This window comes from Hyperoodon ampullatus (assembly GCF_949752795.1).
Source record: "Hyperoodon ampullatus genome assembly, chromosome: 7".
Lineage (NCBI taxonomy): Eukaryota > Metazoa > Chordata > Mammalia > Artiodactyla > Ziphiidae > Hyperoodon > Hyperoodon ampullatus.
Genome location: NC_136920.1, coordinates 113,536,053 through 113,558,853, shown reverse-complemented (window position 1 = coordinate 113,558,853; position 22,801 = coordinate 113,536,053). Strand labels below are relative to the sequence as shown.

General features: G+C 35.2%; 1 protein-coding gene across 3 annotated transcripts in view; it reads left to right on the top strand.

Moving 5' to 3' along the window:
- Positions 1-279: 279 nt before the first annotated feature.
- The window catches only part of CNTN5 (contactin 5), a gene marked incomplete at both ends in the record, with an annotated part of 772,249 nt that continues 749,727 nt past the window's right edge, over positions 280-22,801 (top strand). For all 3 annotated transcript variants that reach the window (XM_079707897.1, XM_079707896.1, XM_079707895.1), the window contains one exon: positions 280-334. In XM_079707897.1, coding sequence (XP_079564023.1) covers positions 280-334 — 55 coding nt within the window. The remainder of the gene's footprint in view (positions 335-22,801) is intronic.

Sequence of the window (22,801 nt, the reverse complement as noted above, 5' to 3'; positions counted from 1 at the left end):
TTTCCGAAGTTTTTGTGTTGTGAATTAAATTAACTCTAATGGAAATTTTATTATGGTTGTCAATGTCCAAGTATATATTAATCTGACATTTGCAATGAAAGTTATTTATCATTTTATTATGAGATTTTTGATTTGGTTTTTGTTTGTTTGCCTTTTTGTTTGTTTATTTTCTTTTCTCTGTTTTTGAAAATTGTTATCTGTCTCAACAGGGCATTTTTTAATGAAGAAACGTCAGAGCTGCTAAATACACTGGGACTCAGGTGATCCTAGTCACCAATGATGGCCTCCTCTTGGAAACTTATTCTGTTTCTGTCAGTCACTGGGTGTCTTTCAGGTAAAAATCCCGCCTTATGTATCAAATAACAAAAATATATAAAGGTCTTCATTAACTATATCCTCAGGTGTTCATTTAAATTTATATCAGGATTCATCCTTTCAACAACAAAAAAAGAGAAAACAACCTTTAAACCTCTGTTAGCACCACAAAAAGTCACATATAATAAGGTGCTTATAAAAATACCATATAAATGTTAACAAAATAAGTGTCCATCCCATCTCATTGACTTTCATTTACAATCTAAACCATCGTTTTATATATATATATAAAATATGGGTAGAGACATTTGTGAAAACATGAAAAATAAGTGAATAGTTTCAGAGACAGTGAAAGTTAAATGAACATCCTGGTTTATCATGATTATGGTTACTTATAAAATAAATAAAGAGTCTTAAATATTTTATCCTACCTTACATTCTTTCTGTGCAGTATTACCATCTTCCATGATGATCTGGTCTCTCTTTTATTTTCTCAATGTCATTCTCCTCTTGAACTCATAAACTAAATGAGGGGAATGGAGGTAGGTTTGCAAGATGAAATGAAAGATGCTCAGTTAAGATTGAATTTCAAATAAACAACATATAATTACTTTATTTCTAGTATGTTCCATGCAATATGTTATTCTATTTTATCTAAAATTTAAATTTAACTGGTGTCCAGTGTTTTTATATATTAATCTGACAATGCTACTTGGAGGAAGAGTGATAGATTGTAATATCACTCCAAAGTTTTATTTTCATGTGCTGGCCCAACTTATCTCCCCGAAATAAACAGTCATTCAAAGGAGGTATTATATAATGGTGTGGAAAGACAAAAATACTCAGCTTGAGTTGGTATCTGTGATGCCTAGATTTGCAGCTCATAAGGGAATCTAGGTGCTGCTCTTTCCAATGAAACACGATGCTGAGTCTGGAGGTAAGTTGTTATTCAAATACTATAGACAAAGGCAAAAAAAGTCAAAAACAAAGGACGTTTCTAATTTTTACATGGGCTCTGATTTTTAATCATCTGCATTTAATATGAAGCATATATACACATATTAGTGATTTTTAAAACATGAATTTATTCACTGTAGATAGCTGTTTAAATAAAATTGATTAGATACTGAAAGGACCACTTACCAAGGATAATTATTTTCAAAACCTTTCTCCACTTTTACCTCCTTATTTAACAAATTATTCTAGAAGTATGGCTTTTATTATGCTCTTGTTACTTGGTAATACTTACATTCAATATTTACTATTTTATTTTATTATTAATTTTTTTCCTGGTTATTTGTCTACGAGTATTACATAACAGGACCTATTTTGTACACTAACTTGCTTACTATTACAGAAAATGTGGGTAATTAAGCCATAGGTCATAAGCACATTTTATATTGTTGATGTTATTTGAACCAACACTGATTGAAGAAATAAGAGAAGACCCAGACTATATTTCTTCTCTGTTTTATTTATTCATTTTTTAATGGGTGGATTATCTTGGGTGTGTTTAACTAGAAAATATAGAATTCTTACACAACCTTATGTTTAAAAACTGGCTATTCAGAGCAATGAAACTTTGACACCGTTCACAGGAATATACAGTCTTATATTAAAAATGCACTCAAAATTAAAACAACAATGAGATACCATTATACATATCAGAATGGCTAAAATCCAGAAAAAAAAAGAGAAGTAAAAGCAATACAAGTTACTCTTGAGGATGCAGAAGACAAGGAAGTTCATTAATTGCTGGTAAGGAGGCAAAATGGTACAGCCACCTTGCAAGATGGTTTGGCAGTGTTTACAAAGCTAACTGGTCTTACCATCTAATCAAACATTTGGCTCCTAGGTATTTACCTAACTGATTTTAACATTTATGACACACAAAATACTTACACAAAAAAGTTTATAAGAACTTTAATAATCACCAAAAACTAGAAATAACCACGATACCCTTCAATAAGTTAATAAACCATAGAAATTCCATATAATGCAATACTACTCAGTGATAAAAATAAATGAACTATCAAGTCATGCAAACACAGGATGAATACTATATGCATATTGCTAAGTGAAAGAAACCAGTCTGAATAGGTTATATACTGTATGATTTTATATATATGACCTTTTGGAAAGTGAAAAACCATAGAGAGTGCACAGATCAGTGATTGCCAGGGGTTGGGGTCAGGGGATGACTAAATAAGTGAAGGAAGCATAGGCATTTTTCAGCTTGGTGAAACTATTCTGTATGATGCTGTAGTGGTGGAAGAATAACATTATGCATTTATCAAAACCAATAGAACTTTACAGCACAGAGTAAACCTTAATGTACATAAATTAAAAAAATAATAATTTAGGAGGTTAGAGGCACCCTAGGTGAAACACAGAATGTGACAAAGAATCTAACAGTATTACAAATGTATGAAACAATCTCCACTTTAGGGGAGTGTGGGAAAAATGGTACCGACTTAAGTAACTTTGGAAATGAATCTGTAAAACTAAAGGCAAAAACAAACAAACAAGCAAAAAAAAAAAAAAAAACCTGTACTTTGACACCGTACTCTAGTTAAGAACTTTATTTCTCTGTGTTAGCAACTCTAAAACCCCTATGCATGGGATTGAACAATTAAGTCAATGCATGGTGGATGGTGGGAGCCAATTGTCTCACTGATGGAGTGGGAGGTTACAGATAAGCAAGAGAAGAAGGTTAGAATGATCCATGTGGTAATGGATTAGAGTTGGAGACTTCAATATGAAATCATGTGTAGCTTAATGTAGATACATATAGTTACATATGAAAAGTATTCATAGATATGTATATATACATGGCTAGGTGTACACACATATATTTATTTTTCTCTGTCATCTGAGAAGGCCTAGAAGCAATGTACTGCAGTAGAAACCAGCACACAAAGTGCCACGATCTTGGTTTCTAATACCATTCTCCAATTAAAAGAATCAGGGTTATTTGGATAAATGGCTGATTCTAGGACTGGGGCAAGAAATACACTTGATGAGCCTAGAATATCTTGCACCAGAAAGTGAGGAGGTGCTAAAACAAACAAACCAGTAAACAAAAAACAAACATACAAGGAACCGATGTCGAAGGGACACAGGAACCAACAGAAAGAGAAGAACAAATACCGTATGCTAAGGAACCTAAGGAAAAAAAAAAAGTCATGAAGAACCTAAGGGCAAGACAGGAATAAAGACACAGGCCTACTAGAGAATGGACTTGAGGATATGGGGAGGGAGAAGGGTAAGCTGTGACAAAGTGAGAGAGTGACGTGGACATATATACACTACCAAACGTAAAATAGATAGCTAGTGGGAAGCAGCCGCATAGCACAGGGAGATCAACTCGGTGTTTTGTGACCACCTAGAGGGGTGGAATAGGGAGGGTGGGAGGGAAGGAGTTGCAAGAGGGAAGAGATATGGGGATATATGTATATGTATAACTGAGTCACTTTGTTATAGAGCAGAAACTAACACACCATTGTAAAGAAATTATACTGCAATAAAGATGTTAAAAAAAAAAAGAGTTCCCAATGGCCCAAACTGGAAAACTTTGAGCTAGAAAATAAAGAAGTATTGAGTTACAACCCAAAAAATAAAATTTAAAAGTCCATATTGATATAAATAAGTGATTGAATAATGAAAAGAATAGACACATTTCCCATGTAGGTGAATTTCAAATAATTTATTTAGATACTTTGTTTTCAAGGAGGTAGAGTGTAACTCCCCCTTGCTTAAGTGTAGACTGCACATAGTGACGTGTCTCCAAAAAGTACAGAATAGAAAAGCGGAATAAAGAAAGTAGCTTTGCAGTAGAGGAAAGTGATAAGGACTACATCAACCTAGTGATGAACAAGGTCAACACCAACAGTAATAGCATTTACCCAAGATATAATGTGACAAGAATGGCACCTCACCTCTGTAGTTTTCCTTCCTAAAGCCTATGTCTCTATATCAGAAAAATCCCAACTGAGGAGCATTCTGTGAAACACCTGGCCAGTAATCCTCAACATTTTCAAGGTCATCAAAAACCAGGAATATTGGAGAAACTGTCATAGAAAGAGGAGACTAAGGAGACATAATAAATAAATGTAATGCATTACCCTGGATAGGATCCTGCAACAGGAAAAAATAAAAATAAACACTAAAGAAATCTGAATAAAGTATGTACTTCAGTTAAAAACAAAATGTCAATATTTGTCCATTATTTGTGACAAACATTCCATATTAATATAAGATATTAATAAAAGTGGAAACTGGTTTGGGTTTATGGAAACAAAATGGATTAAGCATAACAGTAGTAAAGGGCATCAGGAGCTGATAGATTCAAATGTTTTTTGGCAATAAAATATATAGAAGTTGGTAAATGATTAAATATTTTGTTTTAGAGGAAATAGCAAGGGTCTCAATTTGTTTATGGAGTACATGATATTGCCATTTGTTTGAATACTGAATAAAGTAGGGTGTGCAATTCAGAGTGGGGAAATACAGAACTCAATAGTGCACATGTTGAGCTTCAGACATCTATGACACACTCAGATGGAGATGTTTAAAGTATAAGAAAGATGACTGAGTTAAAAGTAAATTTGGGGTTCATTATGGGGTTCATTATTGTATAGATGAATTTGAAGCTCTGGGAAGGAAAATAATCACCCAAGGATTATGTAGGTAATGACGAGTCATAAGGCAAGGAAGAAATTCTGAGAAGCATGAATAAGGGGCAAGAGAAAGTATAGGTTGAAAAGCATGGATGGTGAGTTGGGAGAAATTCTAGGGAAGAGTGATAACAGAACAGGTTCTGAGAAGGAGTTGTCAGCAGTGACAATGCTGTAGGAAGGTTACGTGAGATTATTGCTAAAAACATTTCTTTTTAATGCTAATAATAATTGCCTTTAACGAAGTAGTGGGAACATCTGTCTTATGATAATGAGCTGTGAAATGATTAGCAGAGCAGGAAAATAATACAATTACTATAAATTTTGTTTTCTGAAAAGTTGAGCTGAGGAAGAGAAAGAGAAAAAAATAACAAATAACTTGGAAAAGAGAAATTCAGGAAGGAGTGAATTTCATCTGTACATTTCTGGGTGTGTGTTTTAAGGTTAGAGAAACTACTGTTTATAGAAATATAATCCACATAATAGATTAAATACATGTCAATTGTATATTATGCTAATTAGCTTTAACTCCATAGCAAATCATCCTCAAGTTTTTTAGCTTAAACAAAAAATTCAAATATATTATTTCTCACAATTCTGAAAGTCAGTTTGGTGGTTCTTCTGATTTGGGCAGGTTCAGCTGATCTCTAAAACTTCCCATGAGGGTTGAAAGATTAGGATTGGATGGTGTCATGTGGTCTCACCCATGCCGCTGGTTACTGTCTCCTACTAGTAAAGGCGGTGGGAATGACCTGGTCATGTCTCTGATCATCCAGTAATCTAGCCCAGGCTCTTGGCTGTGGTTGCGGGTTCCTAGGTACAGCAATAGAAAGGGTAGGTGCCAATTTGCAAGCATGGTTCAAGCCTCTCTGTCATGTTTACTAATGTCTGATTGACAAAAGCAAATCACATAGGCCAAGACCGGATTCAAGGATTGGAAAAGTATATTTGACCTCGTAAAGAGAGTAACTGGAGAAGCATATTGTAAAGAATATGCAATGCAGTATTACAAACTATAGGCACTATGCTCTATAGTAGATCTGTAGGAAGTATGCATCTTGCATAACTGAAACTATGTACCTTTGACTAATACTCCTTCCTTCCCCCCTCTCTCCAGCTCCTGGCAACCACCATTCTACTCTGCTTCTATGAGTTTGATTATTTTAGCTTCCTTATATAAGTGGTATCCCTTAGAAATTTGCTGAGGGTAAATCTTATTTATTTTAAATACTCTTACCACTAAATAATAATAATAATAACAATAATAATAATATAATGTCAAGAAGGCAGACGATAACTTTCAGAGGTGCTGGATATGTTTATGGCATAGATTGTGCTGATGGTTTCATGGGTATAAACTTATTGCAAACTCATCAAGTTGTATACACTAAATATGTACAGCTTATTATAATCATACCTCAGTAAAGTGGTTTAAAGGTGTGCATAAAGCAATAAAAATAGCCATGCTCAGTTTTGAGTTCTACCACATGTTTATTGATATCTATAAATGTTTTACATGCAAATAATAACAATCCTCTTTTAGTTAACAATAAAGAAAATAGAATTTCTTTGTATCTTTATTTCAGAAACTGTGACAGAGACAGCACTGTGATCTAATAACCTCATTAGCTGAGCTTAAAAAGGCTTTAAAAATCAGTCAAACTATTTTTATCCATATGAAATTAATTAAGTTCAATAAAATTTAATCTTTTCATGATAGAATGTGTGAAATCGTTTGGGGAAGGAACCATAATTACTAAAGCCTAGTTATGAACGTATATGTGACAAGAAGTATCAACATTTCAACCTCTACTGTTCCAAAATCCATGTTATTATATTTTTTTAAGTGATTCTTCAAGGATATATTATCCTCCAAATATGTGAAGAGATAATGTTTGGGAAGAGACAATAAGGTTCAGGATTTGTAAGCAACTTGACTGGCATTTCAAGGTTCTTTGTGAATTGCTTTTCACTCAGTCCCCATGTTGAAATAAATAAACAATAATAACAACAAAAGCTAAAGGGTTTAAATTTTTCTGCTCTGTTATACAGAATACCCTATTCAGTGGATTTCTTACTCATTATACTCCTTTTGAAATATGGCTAGTTTCTTTTGAAATGTTTAACAATGGGTGAAATCTATTACAATGATATTTATTACAAATAGATTTCTTTCTGTGAAATGTAATAGAATAGCCTTATAGGACACTGTCATATACAAATATTAATTTTAATATGTATTGTTAGAATAGCTAGAAAACAGCTATTATTAGACTCATTAACACACACCCTTTTGTTTGAAGATTTTTGAAAGTGTTCTTTTTGCACTCCCCAGTACCAGCCTATATTTGTCAACATCACAATTCTATTTATATATTTCTATCAAAGTTATAACTTAAATAATATTTAATTAGATTTATTAAAGCTAGATGTATTTATGTCTCTTCTAAAATGAAAAAAAATATTTCTGTAACTGCATTTATAAATCTTAGAATTAAAAATAATTTGGAGATTGTGAGGTCCAGTTCCTTGTACTTGGACAAGTAAAATACTGTTTGCTCTCAATAGGGATGAGACTCAGGGAGGTTCTGTCATATGCCCAACATCATATAGAGGGTAACTAGTGGAAGAATAATGAGAAAGCTGCCTCCTACAGCAATTCTTTCAACATAGCAGGTGACATGAAGGGGAGGCAAAAGAGTAAATCCAGTTGCTCAGAGCTACACTGACCTCTTTCTAAGTACATCTAGTTTCTTTCCTTGTCTTCCTTTCAGATGCTTTCAATATAAGCTGTATTGCTTCAAAAACAAGCCCACAAATAAGACATTTTTTTCTCTACGTTGACCCCATTCTCCTCCACTGGGTTAAATCCATTTTATTGGAAAGGTGACAGCCTGTTCCTTCTGCCAAGAGGATGATATACTATTAAACAGAGAATGTCTGTCATTGATAAGCTTATACAAATACTATCCTTCTTCTTACTGCCAGTGTGGTAAATAGCACAGAACTTTGTCACTGTCAGCTAGTGCTGCCTAATAACTTTAAAAGGAAATGAAAACAAAAGTGTTACTGAAAACAGGTGCCTGATAATATTAAGTCTGACTGGGCTACTGCAGATGACAAAGAGAAATGGATTATGGCTCCTCTGTGAGCATTTTGAAATTATGTATGTGCACACTGTATTGGTCCCCCAGGAAGTCATGATGATAATGGAGCCTACCTCAGTGCAGGAAACCAAGCTGACTCTTATCAGCTGTGCACTGATGGTATTAGACATGTAATTAATCAGAATACAATTTAATTCCTCCTTGTGAGCAAGGTGGAGGGCAGCAGGGGGAGGGGGGTGCATCATCTGAATTTAGAGAGTTTTATTTGTTATTTTTATCTTAAAGGCAAAGGAAATGTTAAAAAGTATCTGAAATTGTCAGCACTTCCTGGAGTGATATAAAATTAAACCATCAACTAAAGAAAGCATCCTAGAGAATTGAGGATAAATATGTGTTCTCAGTGTTTTGAAGATTAAGGAGAGAATTAACTAATTTATTAAGTCATCTAAATGTTATTTATCTTACATAAAAATTATTAAAAATATATTTCCCCTTGAGTTTGGTTAAGGAGTAAGCACTATACATCAAAGTATGTTGTAATCCAGAAAGTGCCATGAAAGTTATCCCATGCTTTTTACACTGGACTGGCATTATTATTTTTAATGATGACAAATATTTGTTGATAAAAAATTAATCATGTACTACATTGGTTCTCTTTGCCATTTTAAAATAATGCTCAAAGAATTTGTATTGTATCAAGTGCCCACAAGAAAATGTAAATGAATGTTCACAGTATCATTCTTTAAACAGAGATAAATTTCTACCACAGTAATACTACTGTGAAATATGTTTATTTATGGCAGAGATTGTCTTACTGCTTAGTATGAGCTTCTGGGGAGCTGCCCCTATGCATTATCTTGAGCCATTGTCAGCAAGAAAACAGCTACTTTTTTGTAACTCATTGGTTCAAATACAAGTCAATTCTGTCTGTAAAATGGAGAGACAGTTACATACACTGAGCACCAAGGAAAGCTGGACACAGTTGAGATGCAGAACAAATGCAAGGAAAAATTTCTCCTCTCCTTGACTTTAAATAAATTGTATAGGTTTATCAGGACAAAAATTCTGTAAACATACCATGTGTAAAATAAACCCTATACAATTAGTTGTGAGAATGGAAAAGGGTTAAGTGCTGTATAATTTTATGTTTATTTTAGCTTTGGGGAACATCTTATTTTTCTAACCATTAATCAAGTTAACTACAGATTTCTTGAAATTTGGTCATCAACTTCTATATTTGGTAATATTTATTTGATATAGATTTCAACACAATAAATTTTTCTTTCTTGCATTTGAAAAAAATGCTTTCCATTCTAATTTTCAGTGTTGCTTTAACACTGAAATATGTCAGATAACTTAATTATTCCTAATGATCTGTTTATGATGCTGGCTATGATTGCAGCATGACCTTAACTGACTGTGGATATAGAGTATAGTGGAACCATCCAAATGGTGACAATCAGGGATAAATTTGGTTTTATTGATGATTTTTCCTTTTTAGTACTTGCATATTTTGCAATTATTAGTTTTACATGTTTAAATTAAAAAATTATAAGACCATCTGCTCTATAAAAAGAGAGGTGATACCTATTTTATTTGATGTTTCATGCACAAGTTCTAACATAATATTTTCTGTAAGTACAGGTACCTATTTTTAAGTGAATTAAAGGAAACAATTAATTGTTTGATTTGTTTCTTCTGTTAAGAGGGGCATAAGCTATGCTTCTGGTTATAGAACTTTCTGGTTAGAAAACATCCAAAAGGGATGAATGATTTTGTATTCTCTAACCTGATCATTCTGATGAGTGTGTTTTTTAATTGAACTACAGTTGATTTAAAACATTATATTAGTTTCAGTTGTACAATACAGTGAATCCATATTTTTATAGATTATACTCCATTTACAGTTATTACCAAATAATGGCTATATTTTACTGTGCTGTACAATATATCCTTGTTGCTTATCAGTTTTATACACAGTAGTTTGTGTCTCTTAGTCTCATACCCCTATCTCGCCCATCCTCCTTTCCCTCTCCCTACTGGTAACTATTAGTTCATTCTCTATATCTGTGCATCTATTTCTGTTTTTTTATATATACTCATTTGTTTTATTTTTTAGATTCCACATATAAGTTATAACATACGTTATTTGTCTTTCTCTGTCTGACCTATTTCACTAAGCATAATACTATCTAGGTCCTTCTCTGTCTGACTTATTTCAGTAAGCATAATACTCTCTAGGTCCATCCATGTTACTGCAAATGGCAGAATGCCATTCAGTTTTTATGTCTGAGTAATAATCCATTTTATGTATATACCACATCTTTTTTTTCTTTACAACTTTATTGGAGTATATTTGCTTCACAATGGTGTATTAGTTTCTGCTTTATAACAAAGTGAATCAGTTATACATATACATCTGTTCCCATATCCCTTCCCTCTTGCATCCCCCTCCCTCTTACCCTCCCTATCCCACCCCTCCAGGTGGTCACAAAGCACTGAGTTGATCTCCTGTGCTATGCGGCTGCTTCCCAGTAGCTATCTACCTTACTTTTGGTAGTGTATATATGTCCATGCCTCTCTCTCACTTTGTCACAGCTTACCCTTCCCCCTCCCCATATCCTCAAGTCCATTCTCAAGTAGGTCTGTGTCTTTATTCCTGTTTTACCTTTAGGTTCTTCATGACATTTTTTTTTTCTTAGATTCCATATATATGTGTTAGCATACGGTATTTGTCTTTCTCTTTCTGACTTACTTCACTCTGTATGACAGACTCTAGGTCTATCCACCTCATTACAAATAGCTCAATTACGTTTCTTTTTATGGCTGAGTAATATTCCATTGTATATATATGCCACATCTTCTTTATCCATTCATCTATTGATTGGCACTTAGGTTGTTTCAATGTCTTGGTTACTATAAATAATGTTTCTATGAACATTGAGGTACATATATTTTTATTTTTTGCATATATCTTTTTGAACTAGTGTTTTTGTTTCTTCAGATATATACCCAGGAGTGGAACTTCTGGACATATGGTAGTTTTACTTTTAGTACTCTGAGGAACTTCCCATAGTGTTTTCCACAGTGGCTGCAGCAATTTACATTCCAACCAGGAGTGTCCCTTTTTTCCACAACTTCACCAACATTTGCTATTGATGTTTGCCATTCTGGTAAGTGTGAGGTGATGTCTCATTGTAGTGTTGATTTGTATTTCTCTGATGATTATCATGGTTGAGCATCTTTTCATATGCCTGTTAGCCATCTGTATGTCTTCATTGGAAAAAATATCTATTCAAATTTTCTGCCCATTTTTAATCAGGTTGTTTATTTTTTCAATATTGAGTTGTATAAGCTGTTTATATATTTTGAATATTAACTCCTTATTTGTCTTATCATTTGCAAATATTTTCCCTCATTCAATAGGTTGTCTTTTTTTTTTTTTTTTTTTGGATGGTTTCCTTTGCTGTGCAAAGTCTTTTAAGTTTGATTAGGTCTCACTTGTTTATTTTTTATTTTATTTCTCTTGCCTTGGGAGGCAGATCCAAAAAAATATCACTATGATTTATGTCAAAGGATGTTCTGCCTATTTTCTCTTCTAAGAGTTCTATGGTTTCAGGTCTTACAGTTAGGTCTTTAACCCATTTTGAGTTTATATTTGTATACAATGTGAGGAAATGCTTTAATCTCATTATTTAACATGAAGCTGTCCAGTTTTCCCAGCATCAGTTATTTAAGAGTTTATCTTTTCTCCATTGCATATTCTTGCCTCCTTTGTCATTGATTATTTGACCATAAGTGTGTGGGTTTATTTCAGGGTTCTCTATACTATTCTATTGATCTATGTGTCTATATTTGAGACAGTACCGTGTTGTTTTGATTATTGTAGCCATGTAGTACATGTGGGGACTAAGCAACATGTTATTAAAAAATCAATGGGTCAATGAAGAAATCAAAGAAGAAATCAGAAAATACCTGGAGACAATGAAAATGGAAACACAGCTTTCCAAAGTCTTTGGGATGCAACAAAAACATATGGGAACTTCTAATAAGGAAGTTTATAGTAGTATAGGCCAACATCAAGAAACAGGAAATATCTCAAATAAACAACCTAACACATCATCTAAAGGAATTAGAAAAAGAAGCTCAAAGCCCAAAGTCAGCAGAAGGAAGGAAATAATAAAGAGAAGAAAGGAAATAAATAGAGACCAAAAAACAACAGAAAAGATTAATGAAACCAAGTACTGTTTTTTTGAAAAGATAAACATAATTGATAAATGTTTAGCCAGGTTCGTCAAGAATAAAAGACAAAGGACACAAGTAAACAAAATAAGAAATGAAAGAGGAGAAATAACAACTGATACCACAGAGATACAAAAAAACAGAAGAGAACACTATGAACAGTTATAAACCAACAAATTGGAAAACCTAGAAAAAATGGACAAAGTTCTAGAAACATTCAACCTGCCAAGACTGAATCAGGAAGAAACAGACATTCTTAATAGACTAATCATTAATAGTGAAATTGAATTTGTAATTAAAACAAAACAAAATAAAACAAAAAACCTCCCTACAAACAAAAGTTCTGATATGTTTTCAATACCAATAACTATGCTGAGCCTTGTTTGGACATTCTGAAGTCTTGAGTTAAAGAAGTAGCAATTATCTTAGGTTAGTTTAGGGGACTGTGAAAATAGTCAGTAAAAATTTGAAAGAAATAAAGAGAAAAATTTAAAAAAAGAAATGAAAAATAAAACAAAGAAAAATAAATTAGGTAAAAATTTTAAATTATCAGTGCATTTGATCAGGCTTCTCTGGCCTCATGTCACCCATTTCTGCTCAGCACATATTCTGGCAGATTTTGCTTCAAGAGGTTCTAAAGTTCCCCAAGAGGACATTTGGCTTATACACTCTTTACTTGCTCTTTTATAGTGATTCAGAGAGATGTACTAGCTGATAATATCTTTGCTGACATAGAACTGTCTTTGTTTAATGCCTAAATTGAGGAAGAGCTATTTCAAATTGGGCCCTGGATCCATATTTGTTTCACTATAACTCTGAAGATAGTAACTGCTTTTTAAAAATAGGATTCAGTAGAACTTTTGGTGCAGCATTGTTTTATTTATGGTTTTGTCTGTCTTATAAAAAAATATCATAACTGTGGATAAAAATCTCCAAGTGGGCATGACATATATAATGTGTCAAAGATGTTGTGTATTGGGGATAGAGATTACAGAGATAAAAGGAATTTTTAAAAATCTCATTCTCACGTCCAGTGACCTAATAAATTCCAAATATCTTTCAGTCCAATTTATTTGTTTGTTAATTTAACAAATACTAATTCAGTGTCTACTATATATTACTCTGTTCATCAAGGATATAGCAGTGAACAAGACAGACAAAATTTTTGTCCTTAAGGAACTCACTTTCTAGGAGAGAAGAGAGACAACTTAGCAAGAAATGAAATAACACAAGACCTAAAAAATATAATTCTTATAAAGAAATTAAGTGGAGTAAAGGGATAGTAAGTGATGTGTATGGAGATGAGGTAGCAAGATGTCACTTTATGCAGGATGATCAAGAAAGGTCACTCTGAGTAGGTCTCCAAGGAAAGACCTAATAAAAGCGGAAAAGGAAACCAGGTGAATATCTGGGAGAAAGTGTTTCAGCCACAGTGTCAAGTCATCAAGAGGAAACAGACTTACTGTGTTTGAAAAGGAACCAATACAGAAAAAGAGAGGAAACCAATATGGATGAAGAGAGTATATGACAAGAAAAGTGATAAGGGAAAATAGAGAGGCAATGACTAGATCATATTTTAAGCAGAGGAGAGATGTAACTTGATAACATGTTAAAAGATTGTGCTAGGTTCTTTACAAAAAATAGATTTTAGAGCTTGGGAAAGAATGTAGGCCAGGAGAATAGGTAAATTACTACTGCAAAAGTCTGGAAGAAAGAAGACAGCAATGAGGATTTAGAACTGCAAGTATTCAATGGATATTTATTGATTTCATTAGAAGTCAGCAGTGGTATGTGCTTACCAAAAAGGAGTTAGCATGATCTTCAGCTGTATTAACAATGTCTAGAATAAGGGAGAGGTTAGATCTACTTTGCATCTGTTTGCTAACAATGACTGTAGTATTATGTTCAGTTCAATATTTTTTTTCCAATCATCTCAGAACTTTTACTACAGCCTCAAAGTTGAGAATAGACATTGTGTCCCAATATTTGAAAGAAATGTTGCTAGACACATGGGTGTGTTATTTACTAGAAGATGCCAAATACAGTTCTGCCTAAACAATCAGACAATAAGAAATTTAAGGAAAGTTAAAAGAAGTTAAAAAAATCATCAGACTATATAAGGCTGACAGAAGTGGAGTGAGTTTTCTCTTCCCATCACTAAGGGGAAAGAAAGAAGATATTTTCCTCAAGCCAAGAGAGAAAGCTACAGGCGAACCCTTTGTGGCAATGGCAATAGAAGAGACCTGTCTCTCACTCCACCACTAAATACGTGCTAAGCTACAGAAACTCAGATATCACTTACAAAGAGAGAGGTGGAGCAGAACATGATAGAAAAATCTTCGGAAAGCCTGAGGTGCTTTCCCTAGACTTTGAAGGTGGGTGATATGGTAGTCAGAGTATAGAAACTAACTCCTATTGCTTAAAGTCATGAAGCTGATAAAAGTTACCCTTGAAGGCTGAATGAGATGCAAAGGTCACAGAGGATGCACTAAGTACTAGAATTTGGAAAGGCAAAAGTTCGTGAACTTCCTGGGGGACAGAAGTTGATCTTGATGAGTTGGCTGGGTTTGACCCATCTCAATGGATTCTAGTCAATGCCATGTGACAGGAGATGAACTAAGAAAAAGAAAAAGAGGTCGCCTCTTAGAGGCTAGAACTGGGAGGGAGGCATCAGCACAAGACATCAGTCAGAGGGTAGATTGCCATATCCAGGAACTGGGCAGCATGATGGGTTATAAGAAACCTTTAAAGAACCATCATGTGTAAGCCACCAGAGAATCAGCATTTTGTCATCTGACAGATAGCCTTGGTGATAGCATCACAACAGTGCCAGTCAATTAACATTTTTGGCCTTGATCTTTCCAACAACATCTGAAAGATTCATCAGGAGAAAGGATGACAGGAAAAAAAACTCCACTTTGGACCTACCTCAGGTCTCCTTTTCACAGGGCAAACCTAATCTGGGGAGAAGAGGGATGACAGATTGAAGTTTGGGTTTGGCAGGGCTGGGTATATCAGTATACTAAAAATTAGTCACAATTACCAAAGCATACCTTGTTTTAATACCTGAAAATATATGGAAAGCTGATGACTCATTGAGAATGTCATCTAGGGTGGCAGAAGGAAAATCTGTCAGTGATTGGAGAAAAATAAAACTTTTCAGTTTCAATCATGAACTCATTCTGCATCACTGGATATTCTCTCCTTATTGACATATAAACCTGCTTATAGCCTTTCATGGGTATTATTCTTCCAGTAAAAAAAGCATTAAATGCTACTCTGAGTCAGGCAATGTCCTGGATGCTGTGAATAAACCAGAGGAAAAAATATCCTACACATTCTTTGTTCACTAACGTGACAGCCATTTGGACTGATGAACAAATCAGGAACTACACTGAGGGAGGAAAAATGTCCAGGAGTCTCTATGGTATAAAGCATTCCTAATATTAATCATAGTTGCATTAGAGATCTTCTGGAGAACCTCTCCTGGAACATTTATTAATTCACACCAAAAACTTCAGGAAAAGACAGGGCTTAAGTGGACGGTGAGGTGTTGAGTGTATTTGAATGAGTGGAAGGAAAAGTATATTAAAGCAGAGAGAAGGGTACTAGCATTTCACACAGAGAGCCCTAGCTGTCCCTGATTTTATCCTTCGGTACACAATCGCCTCCATTCCCCCCAAACACTCATATTCCACAGCCATACGCTCTAAATGGACTCTTCACAGTAAGGAAAGTAAATTGAATGTATGACTTGTGTATCTACAAGTGATTAATCTTAATGTTTAGAGAAAGCATGGAATTAAGAACAAATAGATGTTCTTAGTTGATTAATGTGCATAAGTTATGAACTGTTATTCAAGCTTGTATGCTTGGCAGATATTTTCTTTAAAATGAAGTAAGTAGGGAGACCTTCAAGATAGCAGAAGAGTAAGACGTGGAGATCAAATTTCTCCCAACAAATGCATCAGGAATACATCTACACATGGAAAAACTCCTACAGACACCTACTGAACACTGGCAAAAGAACTCAGACCTCCCAAAAGGCAAGAAACTCCCCAGATACCTGGGTAGGGTAAAATAAAAACGAAAACAGAGAGGTAAAAGAATAGGGATGGGACCTGCACCAGTGGGAGGGAGCTGTGAAGGAGGAAAGGTTTCCACACACTAGGAAGCCCCTTCACGGGCGGAGACTGTGGGTGGCGGAGGGGGAAGCTTCAGAGCCATGGTGGAGAGCACAGCAACAGGGGTGCAGAGGGCAAAGCAGAGAGATTCTGGCACAGAGGATCAGAGCTGACCAGCACTCACCAGCCCCAGAGGCTTGTCTGCTCAAACGCTGCCGTGGGTGGGGGCTGGGAGCTGAGGCTTTGGCTTTGGAGGTCAGATCCGAGGGAGAGGACTGGGGTTGCCTGTGTGAACAAAGACTGAAGGGGGTTAGTACGCCACAGCGAGCTGGGAATATGTCCAGGAAAATGTCTGGAACTGCCAAACAGGCAAGAGGCTTATTCTTGCCTCTTTGTTTTGTGGTGCGCAAGGAGAGGGGATTAAGAGTGTGACCTAAAAAAGTTCCAAAGACAGGTGCGAGCTGCGGCTATCAGCAGACCCCAGAGACGGGCATGAGACACTAAGGCTGCTGCTGCAGGCACCAAGAAGCCTGTGTGCGAGCACAGGTCACTATTCACACCTCCCTTCCCGGGAGCCTGTGCAGCCCACCACTGCCAGGGTCCCGTGATCCAGGGACAACTTCCCCAGGAGAACACACATTGTGGCTCAGGCTGTTGCAACATCAGGCCGGCCACTGCCACCACAGGCTCGCCCTGCATCTGTACCCCTCCCTCCCCCCATCCTGAGTGAGGCAGAGACCCCTAATCAGCTACTTCTTTAACCCTCTCCTGTCTGAACAAAGAATAGATGCCCTCACGTGACCTATATGCAGAAGTGGTGCCAAATCCAAAGCTGAACCCTAGGAGCTGTGCGAACAAAGAAGAGAAAGGGAAACCACTCCCAGCAACCTCAGGAGCAGAAGATTAAATCTCCACAATCAATTTTATGTACCCAGCATCTCAGGAATACCTGAAGAGAGAAGGAGTCATCCCAAACTGAGGCAGTTGACTTTGAGAGCGACTATATATATATATATATATTTTGTTTTTCCTTTTCTCTTTTTGTGAGTGTGTATATGTCTGCTTCTGCGTATGATTCTTTCTGTATAGCTTTCCTTATACCATTTGTTCTAGGGTTCTGTCTGTCCTTTTTAAATTTTTTTTTATAGTTTTTAGCGCTTGTTATCATTGGTGGATTTATTTTTTGGTTTGGTTGCTCTCTTCTTTCTTTCTATTTTTTTTAAATTACTTTTTAATTTTTTTTTACTTTTAATAATTATTTTGTATTTTTTCTTTAAATAAGTTTATTCTATTTTTCTTTCTTTCTTTCTTTCTTTCTTTCTTTCTTTCTTTCTTTCTTTCTTTCTTTCTTTCTTTCTTATTTTCTCGCTTTTATTCTTATCCATGTGGATGACAGGGTCTAGGTGTTCCAGCTGGGTGACAGGCCTGTGCCTCTGAGGTGGGAGAGCCAAGTTCAGGACATTGGCCCACCAGAGACCTCCCAGCTCCACGTAATATCAAATAGCAAAAATCTTCCAAAGATCTCCATCTCAATGCCAAGACCCAGCTCCACTCAACGACCAGGAAGCTAAGGTGCAGAACACCCTATGCCAAATAACTAGCAAGACAGGAACACAACCCCACACACTAGGAGAAAGGTTGACTAAAATCATAATAAGGTCACAGACTCCCCAAGAAACACCCCTGGACACAGACCTGCCCACCAGAAAGACAAGATCTAGCATAACCACCAGAAAACAGGCACTAGTCCCCTCCAGGAAACCTACAAAACCCACTGAACCAACCTTCCTCACTGGGGGCAGACACCAAAAACAATGGGAACTACGAACTTGCAGCCTGCAAAAAGGAGACCCTAAAGACAGTAAGTTAAGCAAAATGAGAAGACAGAGAAACACACAGCAGATGAAAGAGCAAGGTAAAAACCCACCAGACCAAACAAATGAAGAGGAAATAGGCAGTCTACCTAAAAAAGAATTCAGAATAATGATAGAAAAGATGATCCAAAATCTTAGAAATAGAATGGAGAAAATACAAGAAACATTTAACAAGGACATAGAAGAACTAAAGGGCAAAAAAACAATGATGAACAACACAATGAATGAAATTAAAAATTCTCCAGAAGGAATCAATAGCAGAATAAATGAGGCATAAGAATTGATAAGTGACCTGGAAGGTAAAATAGTGGAAATAACTACTGCAGAGCAGAATAAAGAAAAAAAAAAAAAAAGAAAGAAAGAAAAGAAAAGAATAGAGGACAGTCTCAGAGACTTCTGGTACAATATTAAATGCACCAACATTCGAATTATAGGGGTCCCAGAAAAAGAAGAAAAAAAGAAAGGGAATGAAAAAATATTTGAAGAGATTAGTTGAAAACTCCCCTAATATGGAAAAGGAAATAGTTAATCAAGTCCAGGAAGCACAGAGAGTCCCATACAGGATAAATCCAAGGAGAAACACACCAAGAAAACTATCAAAAATTAAATATAAAGAAAAAATATTAAAAGCAGCAAGGGAAAATGAACAAATGACATAAAAGGGAATCCCCATAAGGTTAACAGCTGATCTATCAGCAGAAACTCTGAAAGCCAGAAGGGAGTGGCAGGACATGTTTAAAGTGATGAAAGGGAAAAATCTACAACAAAGATTACTCTCCCCAGCAAGGATCTCATTCAGATTCAATGGAGAAATTAAAACCTTTACAGACTAGCAAAAACTAGGAGAATTCAGCACCACCACACCAGCTTTACAACAAATGCTGAAGGAACTTCTCTAGGCAGGAAACACAAGAGAAGGAAAAGACCTACAATAATAAACCCAAAACAATTAAGAAAATGGTAATTGGAACATACATATTGATAATTACCTTAAATGTAAATGGATTAAATGCTCCAACCAAAAGACATAGACTGGCTGAATGGATACAAAAACAAGACAGATATATATGCTGTCTACAAGAGACCCACTTCAGACCTAAGAACACATACAGACTGATAGTGAGGGGATGGAAAAATATATTTCATGCAAATGGAAACCAAAAGAAAGTTGGAGGAGCAGTTCTCATATAAGGCAAAATAGACTTTAAAATATAGACTATTACAAGAGACAAAGAAGGGCACTACATAATAATCAAGGGATCAATCCAAGAGAATATATAACAATTGTAAATATTTATGCACCCAACATAGGAGCACCTCAATACTTCAGGCAAATGCTAACAGCCATAAAAGGGGAAATTGACAGTAACACAATCATAGTAGGGGACTATTTTACTCCACTTTCACCAGTGGATTGATCATCCAAAATTTCCTATATTGCTATTCATTTTGGTCTCACGTTTATAGATTCTACAGAAGGTGATAAGTATCTTTCACCTCTTCCTTTGAAAATTAGGTTAATAATGGGTTTGTTGATCGAGAGCAACACAACTGACTAAAATGTACATGGAGAGAATAATCAATAAACAGGGTTTCTAGAAATAAATAAACAAATAAATAAATAAATAAGGAAACACAAGGTTTAAATGATACATTAAACACGATGGACTTACTTGATATATATAGGACATTCTATCCAAAAACAACAGAATACACTTTCTTCTCAAGTGCTCATGGAACATTCTCCAGGATAGATCATATCTTGGGTCACAAATCAAGCCTTGGGAAATTTAAGGAAATTGAAATCATATCACGTAACTTTTCTGACCACAATGCTATGAGACTAGATATCAATTACAGGAAAAAATCTGTAAAAAATACAATCACATGGAGGCTAAACAATACACTACTTAATAACAAAGAGATCACTGAAGAAATCAAAGAGGAAATCAAAAAATACCTAGAAACAAATGACAATGAAAACACAAAGACCCAAAACCTATGAGATGCAGCAAAAGCAGTTCTAAGAGGGAAGTTTATAGCAATACAATCGTACAATAAGAAACAAGAAACATCTCAAATAACAACCTAACCTTACACCTAAAGCAATTAGAGAATGAAGAAGAAGAACAACAACAACAACAAAAAGCCCCAACAAAGTTAGCAGAAGGAAAGGAATCATGAAGATCAGATCAGAAATAAATGAAAAAGAAATGAAGGAAACAATTGCAAAGATCGATAAAACTAAAAGCTGATTCTTTGAGAAGATAAAAAAAAAATTGATAAACCATTTAGCCAGACTCTTCAAGAAATAAAGGGAGAAGACTCAAATCAATAGAATTAGAAAAGAAAAAGAAGTCACAACTGACAGTACAGAAATAAAAAGTATCATGTGTGATTACTACCAGCAACTATATGCCAATAAAATGGACAACCTGGAAGAAATGGACAAATTCCTAGAAAACCACAACCTTCTGAGACTGAACCAGGAAGAAACAGAAAATATAAACAGACCAGTCACAAGCACGGAAATTGAAACTGTGATTAACAATCTTCCAACAAACAGAAGCCCAGGAACAGATGGCTTCACAGGAGAATTCTATCAAACACTTGGAGAGCTAACAACTATCGTTCTCAAACTCTTCCAAAATATAGCGGAGGGAGGAACACTCCCAAACTCATTCTACAAGGCAACCATCACCCTGATACCAAAACCAGACAAAGAAGTCACAAAGAAAGAAAATCACTGGCCAATTCCACTAATGAACGCAGATGCAAAAATTGTCAGGAATATGCTAGCAAGCAGAATCCAACAGCACATTAATAGGATCAAGTGGGATCTCTCTCAGGAATGCAAGGATTATTCAATATATGAAAATCAATCCATGTGATACACCATATTAACAAATTGAAGAATAAAAACCGTATGATCATCTCAATAGATGCAGAAAAAGCTTTCAACAATATTCAACACCCATGTGTGATAAAATGCTTCCAGAAAGTAGGCATAGAGGGAAATTACTTAACAAAATAAAGGCCATATATGACAAACCAAGAGCCAACATTGTCCTCAATGGTGAAAAACTGAAACAATTTCCACTAAGATCAGGAACAAGACAAGGTTGCCCACTCTCACCACTGTTATTCAACATTGTCTTGGAAGTTTTAGCCACAGCAATCAGAGAAGACAAAGAAATAAAAGGAATCCAAATCATAAAAGAAGTAAAGCTGTCATTGTTTGCAGATGACATGTCCTATACATAGAGAATCTTAAAGATTCCACCAGAAAACTACTAGAGATAATCAATGAATTTGGTAAAGTTTCAGGATACAAAATTAATGAACAGAAACTCTTTCATTCCTATACACTAATGATGAAAACTCTGAAAGAGAAATTAAGGAAACACTCCCATTTACCATTGCAACAAAAAGAATAAACTACCTGGGAATAAACTTACCTAAGGAGACAGAAGACCTGTATACAGAAAATTATAAGGCACTGATGAAAGAAATTAAGGATGATACAAACTGATGGAGAGACATACCATGTTCTTAGATTAGAAGAATCAACATTGTGAAAATGACTCTACTACCCAATGCAATCTATAGATTCAATACAATCCCTATCGAACTACTAATGGCATTTTTCACAGAACTAGAACTAAAATTTTCACAATTTGTAGGGAAACAGAAAAAAACACGAATAGCCAAAGCAATCTTGAGAAAGAAAAATGGAGCTGGAGGAATCAGGCTCCTGGCCTTCAGACTATGCTACAGAGCTACAGTAATCAAGACAGGATGGTACTGGAACAGAAACAGAAATATAGATCAACAGAACAGGATAGAAAACCCAGAGATAAACCCATGCACATATGGTCACGTATTTTTGATAAAGGAGGAAAGAATATACAATGAAGAAAAGACAACCACTTCAGCAACTGGTGCTGGGACAACTGGACAGCTACATCTAAAAGAATGAAATTAGAACACTTCCTAACACCATGCACCAAAATAAACTCAAAATGGATTAAAGACCTAAATGTAAGTCCAGACACTATAGAACTCTGAGAGGAAAACATAGGCAGAACACTCTATGACAAAAATCACAGCAAGATACTTTTTGACCCACCTCCTAGAGAAATGGAAATAAAAACAAATGGGACCTAATGAAACTCAAACTCTTTTGCACAGCAAAGGAAACCATAAACAAGATGAAAAGACAGCCCTCAGAATGGGAGAATATATTTGCAAATGAAGCAACTAACAAATGATTAATCTCCAAAATTTACATGCAGCTCATGCAGCTCAGTATCAAAAAAAACCAAACAACCCAATCCAAAAATGGGAAGAAGACCTAAATAGACATTTCTCCAAAGAAGATATACAGATTGCCAACAAACACATGAAAGAATGCTCAACATCATTAATCATTAGAGAAATGCAAATCAAAACTATAATGAGGT